This window comes from Lytechinus pictus, chromosome 1 (assembly GCF_037042905.1).
Source record: "Lytechinus pictus isolate F3 Inbred chromosome 1, Lp3.0, whole genome shotgun sequence".
NCBI lineage: Eukaryota > Metazoa > Echinodermata > Echinoidea > Temnopleuroida > Toxopneustidae > Lytechinus > Lytechinus pictus.
In genome coordinates, this window is record NC_087245.1 from 17972124 (window position 1) to 17988591 (window position 16468).

At 37.6% G+C, this 16468-nt stretch overlaps 1 protein-coding gene across 1 annotated transcript; it reads right to left on the reverse strand.

Moving 5' to 3' along the window:
• Nucleotides 1–186: 186 nt before the first annotated feature.
• Nucleotides 187–11596, reverse strand: LOC129258663 (homeobox protein Mohawk-like). Its single transcript, XM_064097493.1, has 6 exons — nt 10829–11596; nt 5284–5452; nt 4908–5115; nt 4005–4472; nt 3454–3526; nt 187–1216 (listed from the first exon to the last, which is right to left on the reverse strand). The coding sequence occupies exons 1-6, from the start codon at nt 10933–10935 to the stop codon at nt 1129–1131; spliced, it is 1113 nt and encodes a 370-aa protein (XP_063953563.1). The 5' UTR covers nt 10936–11596; the 3' UTR covers nt 187–1128.
• Nucleotides 11597–16468: the final 4872 nt, after the last annotated feature.

Genomic DNA, 16468 nt, shown 5'->3' on the forward strand with positions numbered 1-16468 from the left:
AAAGATACAACATATTTGGGGGAGTCTTTGGCATCATAAAAGTATCAGATTTACTCAAATCTAGTTTGCTTTGTATTGAAACCTAGCTCTGTACCCAATACATTTATTACAACGTGACTAACGTCTAAAAATAGCACACTGATCATAACACAGTCTTCCCAAGATGTCAGTCACTCTTTTTTTTTTATCTTCTTCACTAAAAGCTGCAATATTACATTGATCGTTGACGAACAATAGAGGGAGACATGCAAAAATATCTCTCTCGCAAACCGGACTTGGGCTTGTCCCAAGCAAAAATGGTGTTGAGGCATTTTGGTTTGAGACTCGCCCGGACATGATTATGTAAACTCTAAATCGTGTAGGGTATAGCTCAAACAGATCTTTGATATTTGATCATGTCTATCAGCGGTTTTTTGTCATCCAAGTTGGCGGAAAGAAAGATATACTAAATACATCCATATCCTTCCAGAGGAAAGTTTCAGCGTCCACAACAACGACTCAGTGTGAATCTCATTTTCGTTTTTTTTTTTGTCTTCTAGAAGGGCGCGAAGAATCCCCTTCATAGAATTTAAAGAATGTTTTTGCAGGTAGAGTGAACTAAACATGCTCTAACATAAAGCGTGACGTGGCAGTCATTCATCCCATTGAAAGTTTGTTCAAAATAGGTCCAAGTAGCTCTAATACGCGTGATTGACATAGTCGCTAACAAGACACTTCCCCGGTACTATCCCAGTGATTTGTCAGGCTTGTTGGAACCATTAAAACGCTGAAACAAAAGTATATGAGTCCCGTGACAGTGTTACTTCAGTTAGGCTTGGACTGGCTTCTTTGGACTTGTTCGACTGCTTCAATGATAGATGCATGTTGTTGAGATCGATGAAAGCAGACGTTAATGACCGCAGTCGGTATGTCATCAGCGAACCGATCCTCTTTGAAGGTACGATTACAAGTCGTTTCTTTTCTAATTATCACACTCTTCTTTGTAATTATGTTATGAAATACTTTTCTTTCGGACTATGGAGGCGATTGTTTTAGAAATACCGTAGATATTTATCATTCATTTTGAAGGACGAATGACAAAAAAGAAAGACAAGTGCACCTTGTTCGGTTCTATCATCGTTCAAAGAGTTATTTCCCAAGATGTCGTGATCGCGCCATGTTGGTAAGAGCGACTGCTGCTACTATCTCTTGCCAGTACACCTCTTCATCCTCCTCGCTGTAGGTTTAATAGAAGTAAAAAGAAAGAAAACGGAATAATGCAATCAGAAATGAAAGCGAAATGAGAATAAGCGAAGGAAGATCAAGAATACTAGTATCATGTTGGATTGCCGAAGTACTTTTCTATTATCTAGTTCGAACACATTGTGCATAAAACCAAAGTGTGGGTCCACTGCTTCATCATGTTCATAAACATCAACTTCGAATAATTATTATAGTGCGACCCCCCCCCCCCCCCCCCCGAATATTGGATCTTTCATCAGTGGCATAACGAGTCTAAAACTTCAAGGGGGCAGACATGGCGTATCGAATAAAAAAAAAGGAAGAAGTTGAGAGCGAGCGAAGCGAGCGAGCAAAATTTTGACCTGTATAATACAAAAAAAATGATTTTGTGATAGATTATGACATAATATTCAGAAAGAATATAATCTGTCACCCTTTTCTCCTTCATTTCCTTTGCTTTACTCCTTTTTTCTTGGTCGTGATTTTTATTATTTATTTATTTATTTTGGGGGGGCATATCCCCCGAGCTACCCATCTGTAAGCCACTGTCCGCCATTGCTGCAAAGAAAGTATAGACGTGAAATACTAGGATGCCCGATCTCAACTCATTCGTAAATGACCGAAATGTAACAGAGACTATCAAAATAAACAAACCATTTGAACATAATTTGATGTCGACATTCACAATAATATTAAGACATATAAAATTATATGCAGGTTGTAAAAATATTATGAAAATTCAAATATTCCTTCGTTTGTTTAAAGGACCTTTCTCACCAAAAGAGACTTATCTGCGACGTCTCAGAGACTACAGTCGTGGAGACGTCTCTAACATGAGTTTCTTCGGCCTGACGTCCACAGACAAGGTGACAAGCACAACTGCCCAATAGTCGATGTTGCTGAAATGTAGCTTGAGTAGTCACTCACGGCGACGTCTCGGAGACTTTTGTAAGTGGCATTAAGTGGCAGTGACGTCCCAGAGATGTTTCCGAGACGTCGCACCTAAATCACAGCGACTGTTTGGCAAATTGCTTGTCACGTTTTCTGGAGACGTCTCCGCGACTGCAGTCTCTGAGACGTCTCCTATGGTGAGATAGCGTCTTACAGTAGGTCAAACGAATCTTTCCGGTCTCCTGTGCAGATCTCTGAGAAGTATCGGAAACTTCGCAGAGACATTCAATTCAATTCTTTATTTCATTTCCATTCAAACATAATGCAAAATAATATAAATTGGATACAATTTTACAGATGAACATTCTTATCTCGTAAAAAAAAAACGGTATAAAATTGAGCATAAATGGAAATGAGGAGGGTCCACTAAAAGCAATGCTCGCGAAGATGTCTCAGCAGTCGGAGATATAATAGTCTCCGCGGCGCCTTTGCAACTGATGGAGACGTCTCGGGGGCATCGCCAAGACTGGAAAAAGTCTCAATAGAATCGAGCATGTCCAATTTTCTTGCGACTCCTCGGAGCTTTATAGAAGCTTCGGAGATGGCACCGAGACCAGTGCGATACCCCCTTAAGTACGCATTTTTTTCATAATGTCCAGTTTTATCCCGATAGTTGCAGACTAATATCAACATGTTACAGTGGAAAACACTCCGTCCCTCGGATATGACGTTAAATGGAGGCTCCGTGAAGAGGAGAACCATCACCTTTGCACGTTAAGAACCCACTGCACTTATTCGAATAAGAGTAAGAGGAAACATAGGTTTAGTGGTCCACCTGCGCTCCCCCAATCAGTTATATCGGGAGGAGAGACCTGTGGGTCACATTGATTCGGTTCGCTTTTCGCCTCCCAGTCACAAGTGACGCCAAACAAATTAATAATAATAACTGATTTACTCAAATGAGTAAAAAGAATCAATCATATTTCTAATTGCGAAAGAAACTGGTGCATCTATCAATTTCATATTACGCAGTGATGTTTATACTTTCGCGACTTTGCATTTTCTTTTCCTTCCTTTATCTTTTTCTAATGGCTTTAAAAAAAAGGCAAAATCGATCTCTTCGTTGATCCCAATGACTATTACTTGAGATACAACGCTCTCGTATTTGGGTGCGTTCATGTGAGAATTTGGGCAAGCCTTACACTTGGTGTAAACTGGTATGGAGTCGGTTATTAGGGAACCGACAATCAACGACGGTAGCATTTACGACGGTATCTCGGAGGACAATGGAAAACCAATTCAATCGGGCTGGCCACATAAAGGTGGAGGAAATGATCTTACTTTTTGAAGTCGGTACTTTTGGTGTCCTTGAGGAAAGATGTCCAATCATCAGATGATGACGTTAAAGAGTATTCTGTTAAGAGAAAAATGTAGTTAACAATGTACATAATGGTCACTTTTGGGTGTCCAAGGTTTACAGAGTTTAGAGATGGAAAGTATTGGGCTATTCAATAAAAGATATCTTACATTTTGGACCAATAGATATAAATGTAAAGATACAAAATAAACGAGTTATTCTAAACTATTGCATTGTTGTAAAAAGAAGATTTCGACTATAGGTCAGAGGATTTCGCAGCTCAAACTTCTGATCCACGTATACAACTATTCTGTCCAATACCATTTCTCTGGGATGTAGAATAAGATTTTCACGATGAGAAAAATGCATCAATATGCGTCCTCTTTGAAGAGAACAGAGGGAGTCGTCTGTTAAGTATCGAGTGGTGATTATGGAATACAGGCACAGAGAGGAGAATAAAACTAATACAGATTCATTATCGAGCCTAAGTTACATGCGACCGTAAAGCACTGAAATTTAATGCAAAACTCTATACCTTCCGAGCAGTGTCTTTTGCGATGACTGCCAATGCTAGAAGACGAGGTAATTTCATGTGACGTTGACATGCGTTCATACTCGTGGGAGCCCACTGATCCCGACACCCTTAACTTGGACCACTCCTGCCCAGTTAATTTCCCAGTGGGGCGTTCCGTGTTTACCGGAACGTTGAAAGTGTTCTCCGGTACATAAGATTGTGAGCTATTCATGGAGTCTGTGAATGTTCCTAAGTGCAGCTTCTGAGCTTGGCGATATGTATCGTTGAGGTAGCGTTGCATGATGCTATGTTTGTACTTGTGAGTTGGTAACGATTGTCTTTGTTGGATGCCGTGAGATGCACTCTGAGGAATCGGTGCATGTGGTACAAGTTCTGGATGACTGACCTCATCGACATCTTGGTGGATGTCTTGGTGATCGGTAGAAGACGCCGAGACATCATGGGCATAGTTCACAGTACTACTATTATCTGAAAAAATATAATGAAAATGATGATGCTTTTTAGGTAATACACGAAAAGGCAACAAAAAGAGACCTTAGGACAAAATAAGCCATTAAGACTATAAGGAACTATAATCAACTTCAATCGTTTGAAATATTTTTTTGTGTGGGGGGGGGGCGTCGTGGTCTAATGGTTATGACTCTCTAATGCTTCAGTCCTTCAGCGCATTATGGCAGCACAGCTAAAGCCGAGGTAATAATAGCAGCGCTTTGTATCCTCAGGCAAAAAGCGCTTAATAAATCACGCTATTATCATCATCATCATCATTATGATTAAATTCTGAATAACAGCCAGAACACTCGATGTACTCTAGGTGATATCAAAACCCTCAAGGTTCCACATGTAATTGCTTAAATGAATTGGTGTCCTATTCTCAGTGGTGCACAGTGCGCACTTCCTTACCCGACTCCTCCATTCCGTTTAATTTTTCATCGTCAATGTCCTCTACCTCTGATGAATCCATGGAGCTGTCTGGTGAGCTGATGCTGAGCCTCTCAGCGTTGCCTGTCACGTGTTTGTTGTACTTATGAATTCGCTGCTCCCATGACATCTCCGGATCATGAACAGTGTTCTTGAGGCGTCTGCGGGCGTTAGCGAACCAATTAGACACCTACAAAACAAGACAAAAAGAGTAAAAGACTGATGACTCGGTCGAGTTACTCAGCAGAAGCCAAGCATCCAATATCCCAATGAAAACACATGCAACTAATAATTAGACGGTAGATAAAGTTCTCAAAGTAATCTGATTAAAAATTATTAAGAGTGTGTTGTAACGTACCTGTATCATTGTCATTGTAGATTCCATTGACAGAAGGAGTTTCTCTTTTCGGTCCGGGTAAGGATAGTCTTTGTTATCATATAACCATTGTTTCAAAGGTCTGGTCATGCTCTTCATTTGTGGCCGCTTGCGGCGCACTTTGTCTGCCATTGGTGCAATGTATCTGCTCCTGAGAGAGAGAGAGAGACAGAGAGAAGAGGTAACATGTTTACTTTTCTCGGAGCTTGGCTTGGGTTAAAAGGGGGATGTCCAATGTCCTCCCAGAATCCCAGGTAGTCAAATGCACAAATTATGGGGTCCTTAATTAAAGGGATGGTCCGGGCTGAAAGTATCTATAGCTTAATAAATAGAGTAGAATTCACTGAGCAAAATGCCGAAAATTTCATCAAATCGGATAACAAATAACAAAGTTATTGAAATTTAAAGTTTAGCAATAGTTTGTGAAAATAGTCGTCATGAATATTCATTAGGTTGGCTGATGATGTCACATCCCCACTTGTTCTTTTGTATTTTATTATATGAAATTAGGTTTATTCAATTTTTTTCCTCCAAGAACTAGAAAAATTGGATTGACAAGTGATTTAGTACATTAAATATTTATTGCTGCAACTTATTTCATTATAAGGGAGACATATTGTTCACACAAGTATGAAATAATGAAAAAATATGATTTTATGTAATAACATAAGAAAAAGGAAAGTGGGGATGTGACATCATCAGCCCACCTAATGAATATTCATGACGACTGTTTTCGCAAAATATTGCTTAACTTTAAACTTCAATAACTTTATTATTTGTTATCCGATTTTGATGAAATTTTCGGCATTTTGCTCGGTGAATTCTACCCTATGTATCAAGATATAAATATTTTCAGCCCGGACTATCCCTTTAATAAACCAGCCAGGATTAGACTAGACTCCCCTTGATTTCCGACAAACTAGTGAACATGTAATTTTTTACTTTTTTTAAATTCAATGGCTCTTTTCGGGGAAAAAAAGAAGATATTCTCAAGGCAATCTGTGACCCACGTTCCGTTTAGTAACATGTTTGTGGAATGAATGATATAGGCCATCTCAATTTCGGTAAAGGCATTTCCTATAAATATACTACACGACCATTACATTGCATTTCAGGCAATAAACCAGGAATCATAAACAATTCCGCAAGCTGATGCTCCCGGGGGGGGGGGGCACTTCCATTGACGAGTGGATACCATGCGCGACCATGGGGTCTCGAAAAGCACACTAAACACGTATTTTCTATATTCTGAAAATGCACCCCTTAACAAGCATTGGCGCGTGAAACCCTACCCTTAACAAGTACTTGTGAATTGAACCCCTGAACAAGTACAGCGTTATTTCAATTGTTATGCCACGGACGTATATGTCGGTCGTCGGTTTTTACCTTTACCTACATCATTGGGTTTAGTACAGCCCCACCTCCCACACCTGGTGCAAATCGTACTCTAAACACGTTGACTCTTGGGGCAAAGAGTACATCCTTTATAAAACATTTTAGTTTTAATTTTCTATACCCTCGCAAATTTGACCCTAAACACGTAGCTTTCCTAGCAAAATAGATACCCTTTTTTCATTATTTTAATGTTTTTGACACCCTTTAAACGTTACGTACGTAACGTGCCCTATCTTGAAAAAGACATCCTTTTTATGTGTTTTTTTTTGTCGCGCATGGTATCCACTCGTCAATGGAAGTGCCCCCCTCCCCCCCGCTAATGCTATTTAATGTTGATGTATATAGCATTAATGAAGTATTGTGTGTAGTGAATGAGTTTCAACGTCACAGCCTTGATAAATGTCACACCACATCACCAGTGGATTGAATAGCGCCATCTTAGCCTAGGTTCGGTAGCTAGGGAGTTGGCACTTTAGATATAACCTAAAGGGGTTGTCTGAGAATTAAGATTAGTTTGAAAGTTGAATTAATGGTACCATGCATGTCACAGTGACAAAATAACGCATTAGATCATCCAGTATTTCCACTTAAAGGACAAGCCCATCCCAACCCAACCATTAGTTGATTTGAATAAATAGAGAAAAATCCAACAAGTATAACACTGAAAATTTCATCAAAATCGGATGTAAAATAAGAAAGTTATGACAAAACATTGATATGCACAACTCAGTGACATGCAAATGAGACAGTCGATGATGTCCCTCACTCACCCACCATTTCTTTTGTTTTTAATTGTTTGAATTATACAATATTTCTTTTTTTTACAGATTCGACAATAAGGACCAACTTGATTGAACCATATAGTTAAACAATGCTAATTGCACACGTTCAGGGAGGAATTAATCTTGTTTCACACAACAGGGAGAAAATTTGTATATTTCATAATAAAAGAAATAGTGAGTGATATCATCAGTCTCCTCGTTTGCATACCGACAATGATGTGAATATAACTGTTTTGTGAAATTAAGCGAAACTTTAAAATGTCATAACATTCTTATTTTACATCCGATTTTGATGAAATTTTCAGTGTTATGCTTGTCCAATTTTTCTCTTTTTATTCGAATCAACTTTTTGTTGGGGTGGACTTGTCCCCATGAACACGTACAGAAAATTCATGGAATTTCACACAATATCTTTCAAATTCATGTTAATGTGTCCGTAATTGTATACTATTTCTTTCTTTCATGGCTTGTTAGGGCGGTAAATTAGGTCGCTAATCGATATATAAACCCAACCCAGCAAAAAGTTGATTTGTATGAGAATACTGATGACATCACCAACTCACCATTCCTTTTATATGATAAATATAACAGTATTATTCCCCCTTGAATAATTGTAACCTATTGTGATTCAGTCAAACATGTCCTTGCTGTACAATCTACAAATGAATTAAATATTCTACTTGTTTATAGTGAGCATGTGAAAACATTGTATTTCCTGTGATGTACATATTTTGCTTTGTAAAAAATAAGCAACAAAACTTTACATGGTATAGTGTTTGTATTTTCATTCATGTCTTCTAAAGTACATGAGGCAGGGGTGTGAACAGAAAAGTGTTACTTCATGTGGTTGGTGTTTGTCTTGTTTTGAACATTGATGACCAGATCATAACATCTTTTGATAACACAGGATGTTTTTTTAAGTCAAAATAGAGAAGATGGAAATGTTCAGGACAAATATTCTTCATGTTGGCCTAATCACTCCTACTGCTGATAATTTTCTGAATAATGTGAAAATATGGAATTAAACAAGGTTACTTTTTAGGACTGACATCATTCTAATTTGAAGTTTCTTAAATAGCTCTATGCTTTATCTATATATCTTTTTGCCGGATTGGTCTACACCTGTTATGTTTACTCGTGGTCTCATCCTTGTTTGTATACAACCAGTTCGTTTACTCGTCGTTTGATATAATTGCAATTTTATCTATTTACCATTATTTTTTGTTTGATTTGATATATTATCTGAAGTCAGCATGCAGGAACAGACCCTGATTGAAACTTTGATCAACAAGTGGGTCTCCATGCAGAGACTAGCACAAGCGTACAAAACTTGCTGTTTCAATTCAGGCCTTCAGTATACACACGGCATTAATAGGCTGTACATTCAGACCCTTAACTCGAGTGAAGGGTTTGCACAACAGACTATAATTTTTGGTCTTACATCACTTAGCCGACATAGTTAGATGAACAGACTGTTCATGAACCATGTGATAAGTAGACATTAGGCCTACACTAAATGGGAATTTATGGAGTCCAAATTGGTAATAGATCAAATTGGTTCAGCGGCTTCAGCCCATGTGCTTCTTAGAAGACTATCTGAGTAACCATAAACAGGTGTCTTCTTTGGATAAATGGTGCAATTTGGGGGGGGGGAGTTCAAGTGAGCGAAACGATTCTTTAAAAAAATAGTTAAGTTTGTTCTGAATTCGGTGTATAAAAATGTCAAAATTTAAGGCAGATATCAAATCAATTCGATGCTGGAAATTACAATGTTGAAAATAAAATATAAGGATTTAACTAAAATACTAATTGTATAATAATATCAGGGAGCAGCAGCCCCTCCGCATCAGTACGCCAGTGGGCGGGATGGGGTGGTCTCGCGATACAATTTTGACGACTTGTATATATATGAAGAGGAACTAGCATTCATTTTCACCCGATTCCAGGCCAAGAAAGAAAATTTCAATTCATTACACAATTCCATAACAAATTAATTACGATCGTAATTAAAAATGGCAAAATTGAAAACTTATGTCCGAAAAAATATACAATTACCAAGAGCATTTTTTTTTTGGGGGGGGGGGGGCAAAATGGGGGAGATATTGCCCGATTACGCGGTCCTAGCTGTCATTCAAAGCTTCATAACTATGTCTCAGACAAGACTATTTTTAAATGTGAATTCTATAACTTATAAGGGTTTGAATTGTATATCATTTTACATATTACATTTTCATTATTGAAGGTGAAGTCCACTATAATAGGTTGCGTTGAATCAATAGAGTAAAATCAAACAAGCATAACGCTGAAAATTTCATCAAACTCGATGTAATATACGATTATGACATTTTAAAGTTTTGCTTATTTCAGTTATTAAATACGCATATGCTCAATTCAGTGATATATGCAAATGAGAGTTGATGATATCACTCACTGTTTCTTTTGCTTTTAATTTTATTATCTTTCCATTTTTATAGATATGACAAAGGCGAATTTTAATGATAAAGAACCATGTTCCTTTTGCTTTTGATTGTATTATCTCTCCATTTTTACAGATTTGACAAAGGCATGCATGCACTCTTGACTGAACCACAAAATGTTAAAACAATGGTAATACTCAAATTCTTCATGTTCAAGTAGGATTAAAACCTTAGTTTTACCATGGAGCTATTGTTAATAGCTCTATGGGGGTTTTACTTTACAACGAGGAGTAAATTGAATCATCTCATATGAAATACAGAAGAAATAGTGAATGAGTGGGTGATGTCATCGGTCCGCTCATTTGCATACGTACCAGGATGTGCATAAACATAAAAACTAGTTATTTGGTTACTTTGACCAATCTAGCATTCATCCTAATATGCCACCATCAAATGCCCACTTTCAAATCTATAAGGTATAATGAAAAAATGCAATGATGAGACTTATGATTTTATATAAGTTCGATTTTTCCGATTGATATCTATACTTTGTAACCAACTTATTGTCAAACATGGATCGACCCGAGGCCAAGTCATGCATGGTCATTCGCACGGTCCATTTTGATCATCGCAAACATAACTTGCTCTTGCACTCATATACTCAGTATGCACTTTATACTGACAATTATTTAAAATACAGATAACTACTTCAAGTTCATGGAATGATCGATAAGTAGAGTTAGGGAGATTTAGAGGCATGTAATGGGGATCGAGGCATCAACTAAATTTGTATTACTTGCCGGGGGGTATTATTATCGATGATTTGTAATTATGAACAGTATCTTTCACACAGCAAGCAAGCAGAAAGGGCATATTACAATTTTACCTAAGTTTGGCGGAATAAGTCTATACACAAGTAGAGCCTTTACTTACCCAAGTCGATTCCTTGCTCTCAAATTGTGTGTTTGACGACCAGACATGTCGATTCTTGATGCATTATGACGAGGGTCATCATCATGATTATCCTTACCCGTCTCCATGGCAAAATCACAAAAGATACTTACAAAATATCAACCAACATCAAAAGATTCCAAGTTAATCGAGCAATAAATGAGCGAACGACGCACTCGAGAAAACAACCAAAAGCTACTAATAATACTCGGACAAAGGAATAGATGTGGTGTTTCATAAAAGTTTACGTTGAAAAATAATTCTTGGAACCAGATTACTATAGTTGGTAAACTCCGTGTCACCTTCACTGTGTAGGGGCATTGACTTCGATGCGAACACACAGATTACTATTGTGTGATGAATGACTCATGTTTCCCTCACACACAATAAAATCTATTGACACTTGCATCAGCTGGCTCTCCCACCAACCTAGCTTCAGACGAATCGGGGCAAATTGAGGTCATAACTCGCTATTTTCTTCAAAATCTACTTTCCTACAAAAGAGATGCAAGTTTATGTATACGACCTTTCGCTACAAGTTTGTGTTTGCTATCGTTCATGTGCCGATATGAGCAAGATGCAGACAAAAATCGCGAAAACATGAAATCGTGTTATCTGGCTCTGGAAAGGATCACAAGTATTTTGGTTTTGCGGTGAGCAGACGGTCACATTCCGATACGCTTGTTCATAAGTGCCGCGGCGCTACCGTAAAAAAACTTGATACACTAAACACCCGAACCTCTCACACTTATCAATTTTCTCTCTATCGGGCCTCACCTCCTCCCTCGGCAGTATTTTACTATCCACGTCTGACAAAAGGGGTCTAATGCGTTCCCAACGTACTCCAAGTTGAAAATATTTGTATCTAAATAAATAGAGTAAAATTCACAGAGCAAAATGCTGAAAATTTCATCGAAATCACATAACAAAATAATAACGAACTTATTGAATTTTAAAGTCTAGCAATATTTTGTGAAAATAGCATATGCACGTCATAATTATTCATTAGGTGGGCTGATGATGTCACATCCCCACTTGAAATCATTTTCTTATGTTATAACATGAAATCATAATTGTTTCATTTTTCATACATGTTTGAATAATGTGTCTCTTTTAATAATGAAATAAGTTGCGGCAATTAGTATCTAGTGCACTAAATCAGCTGTCAATCCATTTTTTTTTCAGTTCTTGATAAAAAAAAAACTTGAATAAACCTTTTTTTTATATCATAAAATACAAAAGAACAAGTGGGGATATGACATCATCAAGTGGCAGTTTATAATCACTCGCGTCGCGTTCTGGTTCGTAATCACTCGCGTTTTGAATTTTTGGCGATTTTTTTTTATTTCGGTGCGATTTTTTTTTAACGGTGTCTTCAATGGGACAGACATGCAGGGAAATTTGAGTTTCGTTTTAAGCCGGCAATTAAAGAATAGAAAACAAGCTTGATCCGCCCCAGACAGCTGGCAGCAGTCTGTTTCGAGGAGTTTTTTTCAAACATTTTAAATTTCTCTGTATTGGTGAGCGGAGCCAACGGAGTTCAGCGGAACAACCAACATAATAATTAATAGACACAAAGACCGAAGCTTTTGGTCAAGATCCGCCCCTGTGGCTGTGCGCGCTCTCACGGTAAAAATTCGCGCGACGATCAAAGCCAAGGTACCGTACCGTCCCGGTGCCTTCCTGAAAACAGAAGTTGTCGGCTACGTCATTTATCCAGGCCCCTTAAACAACTCCAAGCACGAGGTATCTCAGATTGAGTCAGAAATAATGGATTGGAAAACAGAAGACATGGCTTCAGGGAGTCACAGGTAATAAAGAATTCCTAATATTACCGGTATTTGTTATTTACTTCTTTATAACCAGAGTGCACTTTACTCCCCCTCCTACTTCTCTTTCTTCTCAGTCTTCTTTTTATTCCCATTATTATGTCATCTTATTCTTCTCCCTGTTCTTCTACTTCTCAATTTCTTCCCTTTCTCCTTATTGTTCATCTCCCTTCTCACTTCTTCCTTTTCTCTTCTCAGTCTTCCCCTTATTTTATCTTCTCTTTCTCTTCTTCTACATCCTCCCCTCAATTTTCTCTTTTTAGTTTCATTTTTACCCCCTTATGTCCTCCATCTTCTTTTTTCTTCTTCTACTTCTCCTCCTCCTTCCTTCTTGCTTTTCTTCTTCAGCACTTTTTTCCTCCCTGATTTTTACGTTAGTGTAGAATAATTCACAAAGAAAGGGAGAAGCAAATAAATAGTGATATTATGAAATTGTAGCACCTCACTATATGCTTTATAAAGAATACCACAGACTTTAGGAAAATCCTCCAAAGGCAAAGCTAAATCGAGAGTAGCCTTTCCTCCTTTTTCTTCTTTATTCCTTTTCTCCTTTCTTTCTCCTTTTTTCCTTGCTTCTTTCTTTCTGTCTGTCTTTTTTTTTCTTTCTCTTTTCTCCCTCTTTCCCTTCCTTTCTCCCTCCTCTCTCTTTTTTTAGGGGGAGCCCCCCCCCGCTTCCGCCGCCTATGGCTCTAAGATTTAAGATGTGGAATGTGATTATGTTAAAACAGTAGTCAAAATTTGCTTGTTATCTTAAAACAGTGGTCGAGAATGTTTTATTTAAGGCACTTACCAGCTTAAAATAAAACGAAACTCGAATTTCAATTTCATTTTATTTTTCCAGTACGTTTGTCCCATTGAAGACACCGTTAGAAAAAAAATCGCACCGAAAAAAAAAAAATCGCCAAAAATCAAAAACGCGTGTGATTACCAACCCGACGCGAGTGATTACGAACGCGAGTGAATATAATAAGCCCATCAAGTTGCTCATTGTATATTCATGAAGATAGGCCTAGAACTGTTTCACCGGATAACGCGAATCTTTAATGTCATAACTCTGTTATTCCTAGTCCGATTTTGATCACATTTTCATTTTTTGTTTGTCTGATTTTTCTTTATCTGATGTTAAAATCATATTATTTGCAGCTCGGAGCATCCCTTTAATTCATCTGACAAATGCGTAAGAGAGAAACACATATACCTCTGGGGAAAGTTGAAAATAACGATGAAATGGAGACATATGAATTACACCCCCCCCCCCCCCTCCTTGCCCACATGTCAGGGAGGAGATTGTTACCATAGACCTATGAGGTGGCCTCAGTGAAGTTTAAATGGCCACGCATAAATCATGTGGTGGGAGGGAGGTGAGCCACTGAAGTCTCTATTTCTAGACCCTAAATATTTATTTGATTCTTAATTAGGTAATTATACAATTTAATCATGAAAGTACGACAATAAAATCCTAACATTAACAGAATATTATTATTAAAAGAATATGATTATCTAAATAACATTTTGTACCTTAAAATTTATCGAACTTCGGTGGTACTATAATTATATATATTTTTTAATGTACAAATCAGTAGACTACACTTGTCAACAAACCGTTTTCTACCAAGAAGCGGAGAGCAGTGAAAGCAGACACTATGGGCAGACATGATCTACTTATTAGCGCCCTCCACAGCCGGTATCTTTTGCAAATCTGGATTTCTTCTCTTTCAACCACCACTACAACCATGAGCATCATCATCAGCAGCATGCAGCAGCACTTGATCATGACATAGGCACCACAGTACCACCACCCCCACCACCGTCATCATCATCCACCTCGTACCGTGAAAATGCTCTTTCAAAAGTCCATGTTCAAAGGTAGAGGAGCATGATGGGGGCAGCCCCCCCAAAAAAAAATAGTAAATAAATAAATAAAAATAAATAGATAAATAAAAATAAATTAATAAAAATAAAAAATAAATAAATTTAAAATTTAAAATTGAATTAAAATAATAATAATGTATAAATGAATAAACAAATAAATATAAAAAAATAAAAAATAAAATAAAAATATAAGATGGGACAAATTTGTAGGCATGTATGCAAATATTCTTCTTTTTGTATCACTAAAAAGTTGCAGATCTTCTAAAACCAACATTTCATTATTGCCCCCCCTCCCAGTGGCGTAGCTAGGATTTTTTTCCTGGGGGGCACTGGGGGTCCTTGCTTTTTCAGGGGGGGCACCATTTTTTCCGGTGTGTGTGTATGTGTCACAAGGGCGGATCCGACTTTCGCCAATAGGGGACGGGGCCCGAAATTATCTTCACCTATATTTTCCCCGATCAGTCCCTTCTCAGTTGTATTCTTATAAAACAACATAAACATGAAATAATCTCATAAGCCTTATAAAAAGTGCGAGCGCGAAGTGCGAGCGATTTTTTTTTACTTTCATGTATTTTGTCCTGAAAATTTGATATACTGCTGGGCAATGTTATGTGTGATCCTGAACAAGATTAGTATGTGACTAGATGGTTACTGCGAACGCCAAGCGTTAGCAGAAATTTTTATTAACTGTTCTAGCATTATCGAAGACGGTATATATTTCAATAATGCGAGCGCGAAGCGCGAGCAAATTTTTTTGACATTCCGACCTAAAAAAATGGTAATTCTAAGCACTTTTTGTATTAATAAATGGGATAATTATGTAACTAAACAATTGATGCGAGCGCGAAGCGCGAGAGGAAGAAAATTGATATTTTAGACCTAAAAGCGGGACACTCTATTCATATTTTGTAAATCATAAATAGGATATAGTTAATTGGGTATCATTAATAATGCGATCGTGAAGCGTGAGCAGACAATTATTGACATTTTGAAGTGAAACTGGATAATTTAAGTACATTTTAAATAAAGAACATGCAGGCTATCGCGCATGTTTTAGATTTAGACCTAGAATCTGGGCATTCTGAATACATTTGTTTAATGGAACATTATGGAATACATGTAGCCGGGACACGTAGACAATATGAACTTGGCAAATCAAACAATGTGACCACGCAGCGTGAGCTTAAAATGCTGATATGTAGACCATAAAATGGACATTTTACAGAGCACTTAAATTTGTAAATGAAAAAAAATAATGAAAGCTCGATGTCCGAGCTAAAAAATGTTTTGTATATTGACTTCAAAACTTGCTCCATATCAGCCTATTGAGCAAGATATGAATCTCATCGAACAGGCAATTCTGGCGCGAAGCGCAAGCAAAAATTTTATAAAGTAACATGAAGGATTTTTTTTTGCAAGTCTTCCCCTCACATTATATCATTCACTCGTCTTCCTCCTAGCTCTTATTTTCCTCTTCTTTTTTTTCTTCTGTCTTTCTTCTTCTTTTCCTTTTTTCTTTTCTTCTTTCTCCCTTTTTTTTTTGCTCTGCCATTTTTTTTCAGGGGGGGGGCACCTGGGGGGCACACCAAATCTCAGGGGGGGGCACGTGCCCCCCCAGGCCCCCCTTAGCTACGCCACTGCCCCCCCCCCCATGAAAATAGACGATCAAGGCAAAATTAAAGGACAAGGCTACCCCAGAAAAATGTTGATTTTGAATAAAAAGAGAAAAATTCAACAAGCATAACAGTGAAAATTTCATCAAAATCGGATGTAAAATAAGAAAGTTATGACATTTTAAAATTTTGCTTAATTTTACAAAACAGTTATATGCACATCCTGGTCGGTATTCAAATAAGGAGACTGATGACGTCATCCACTCACTATTTCTTTTGTGTTTTATTATATGATATACGAAATATTC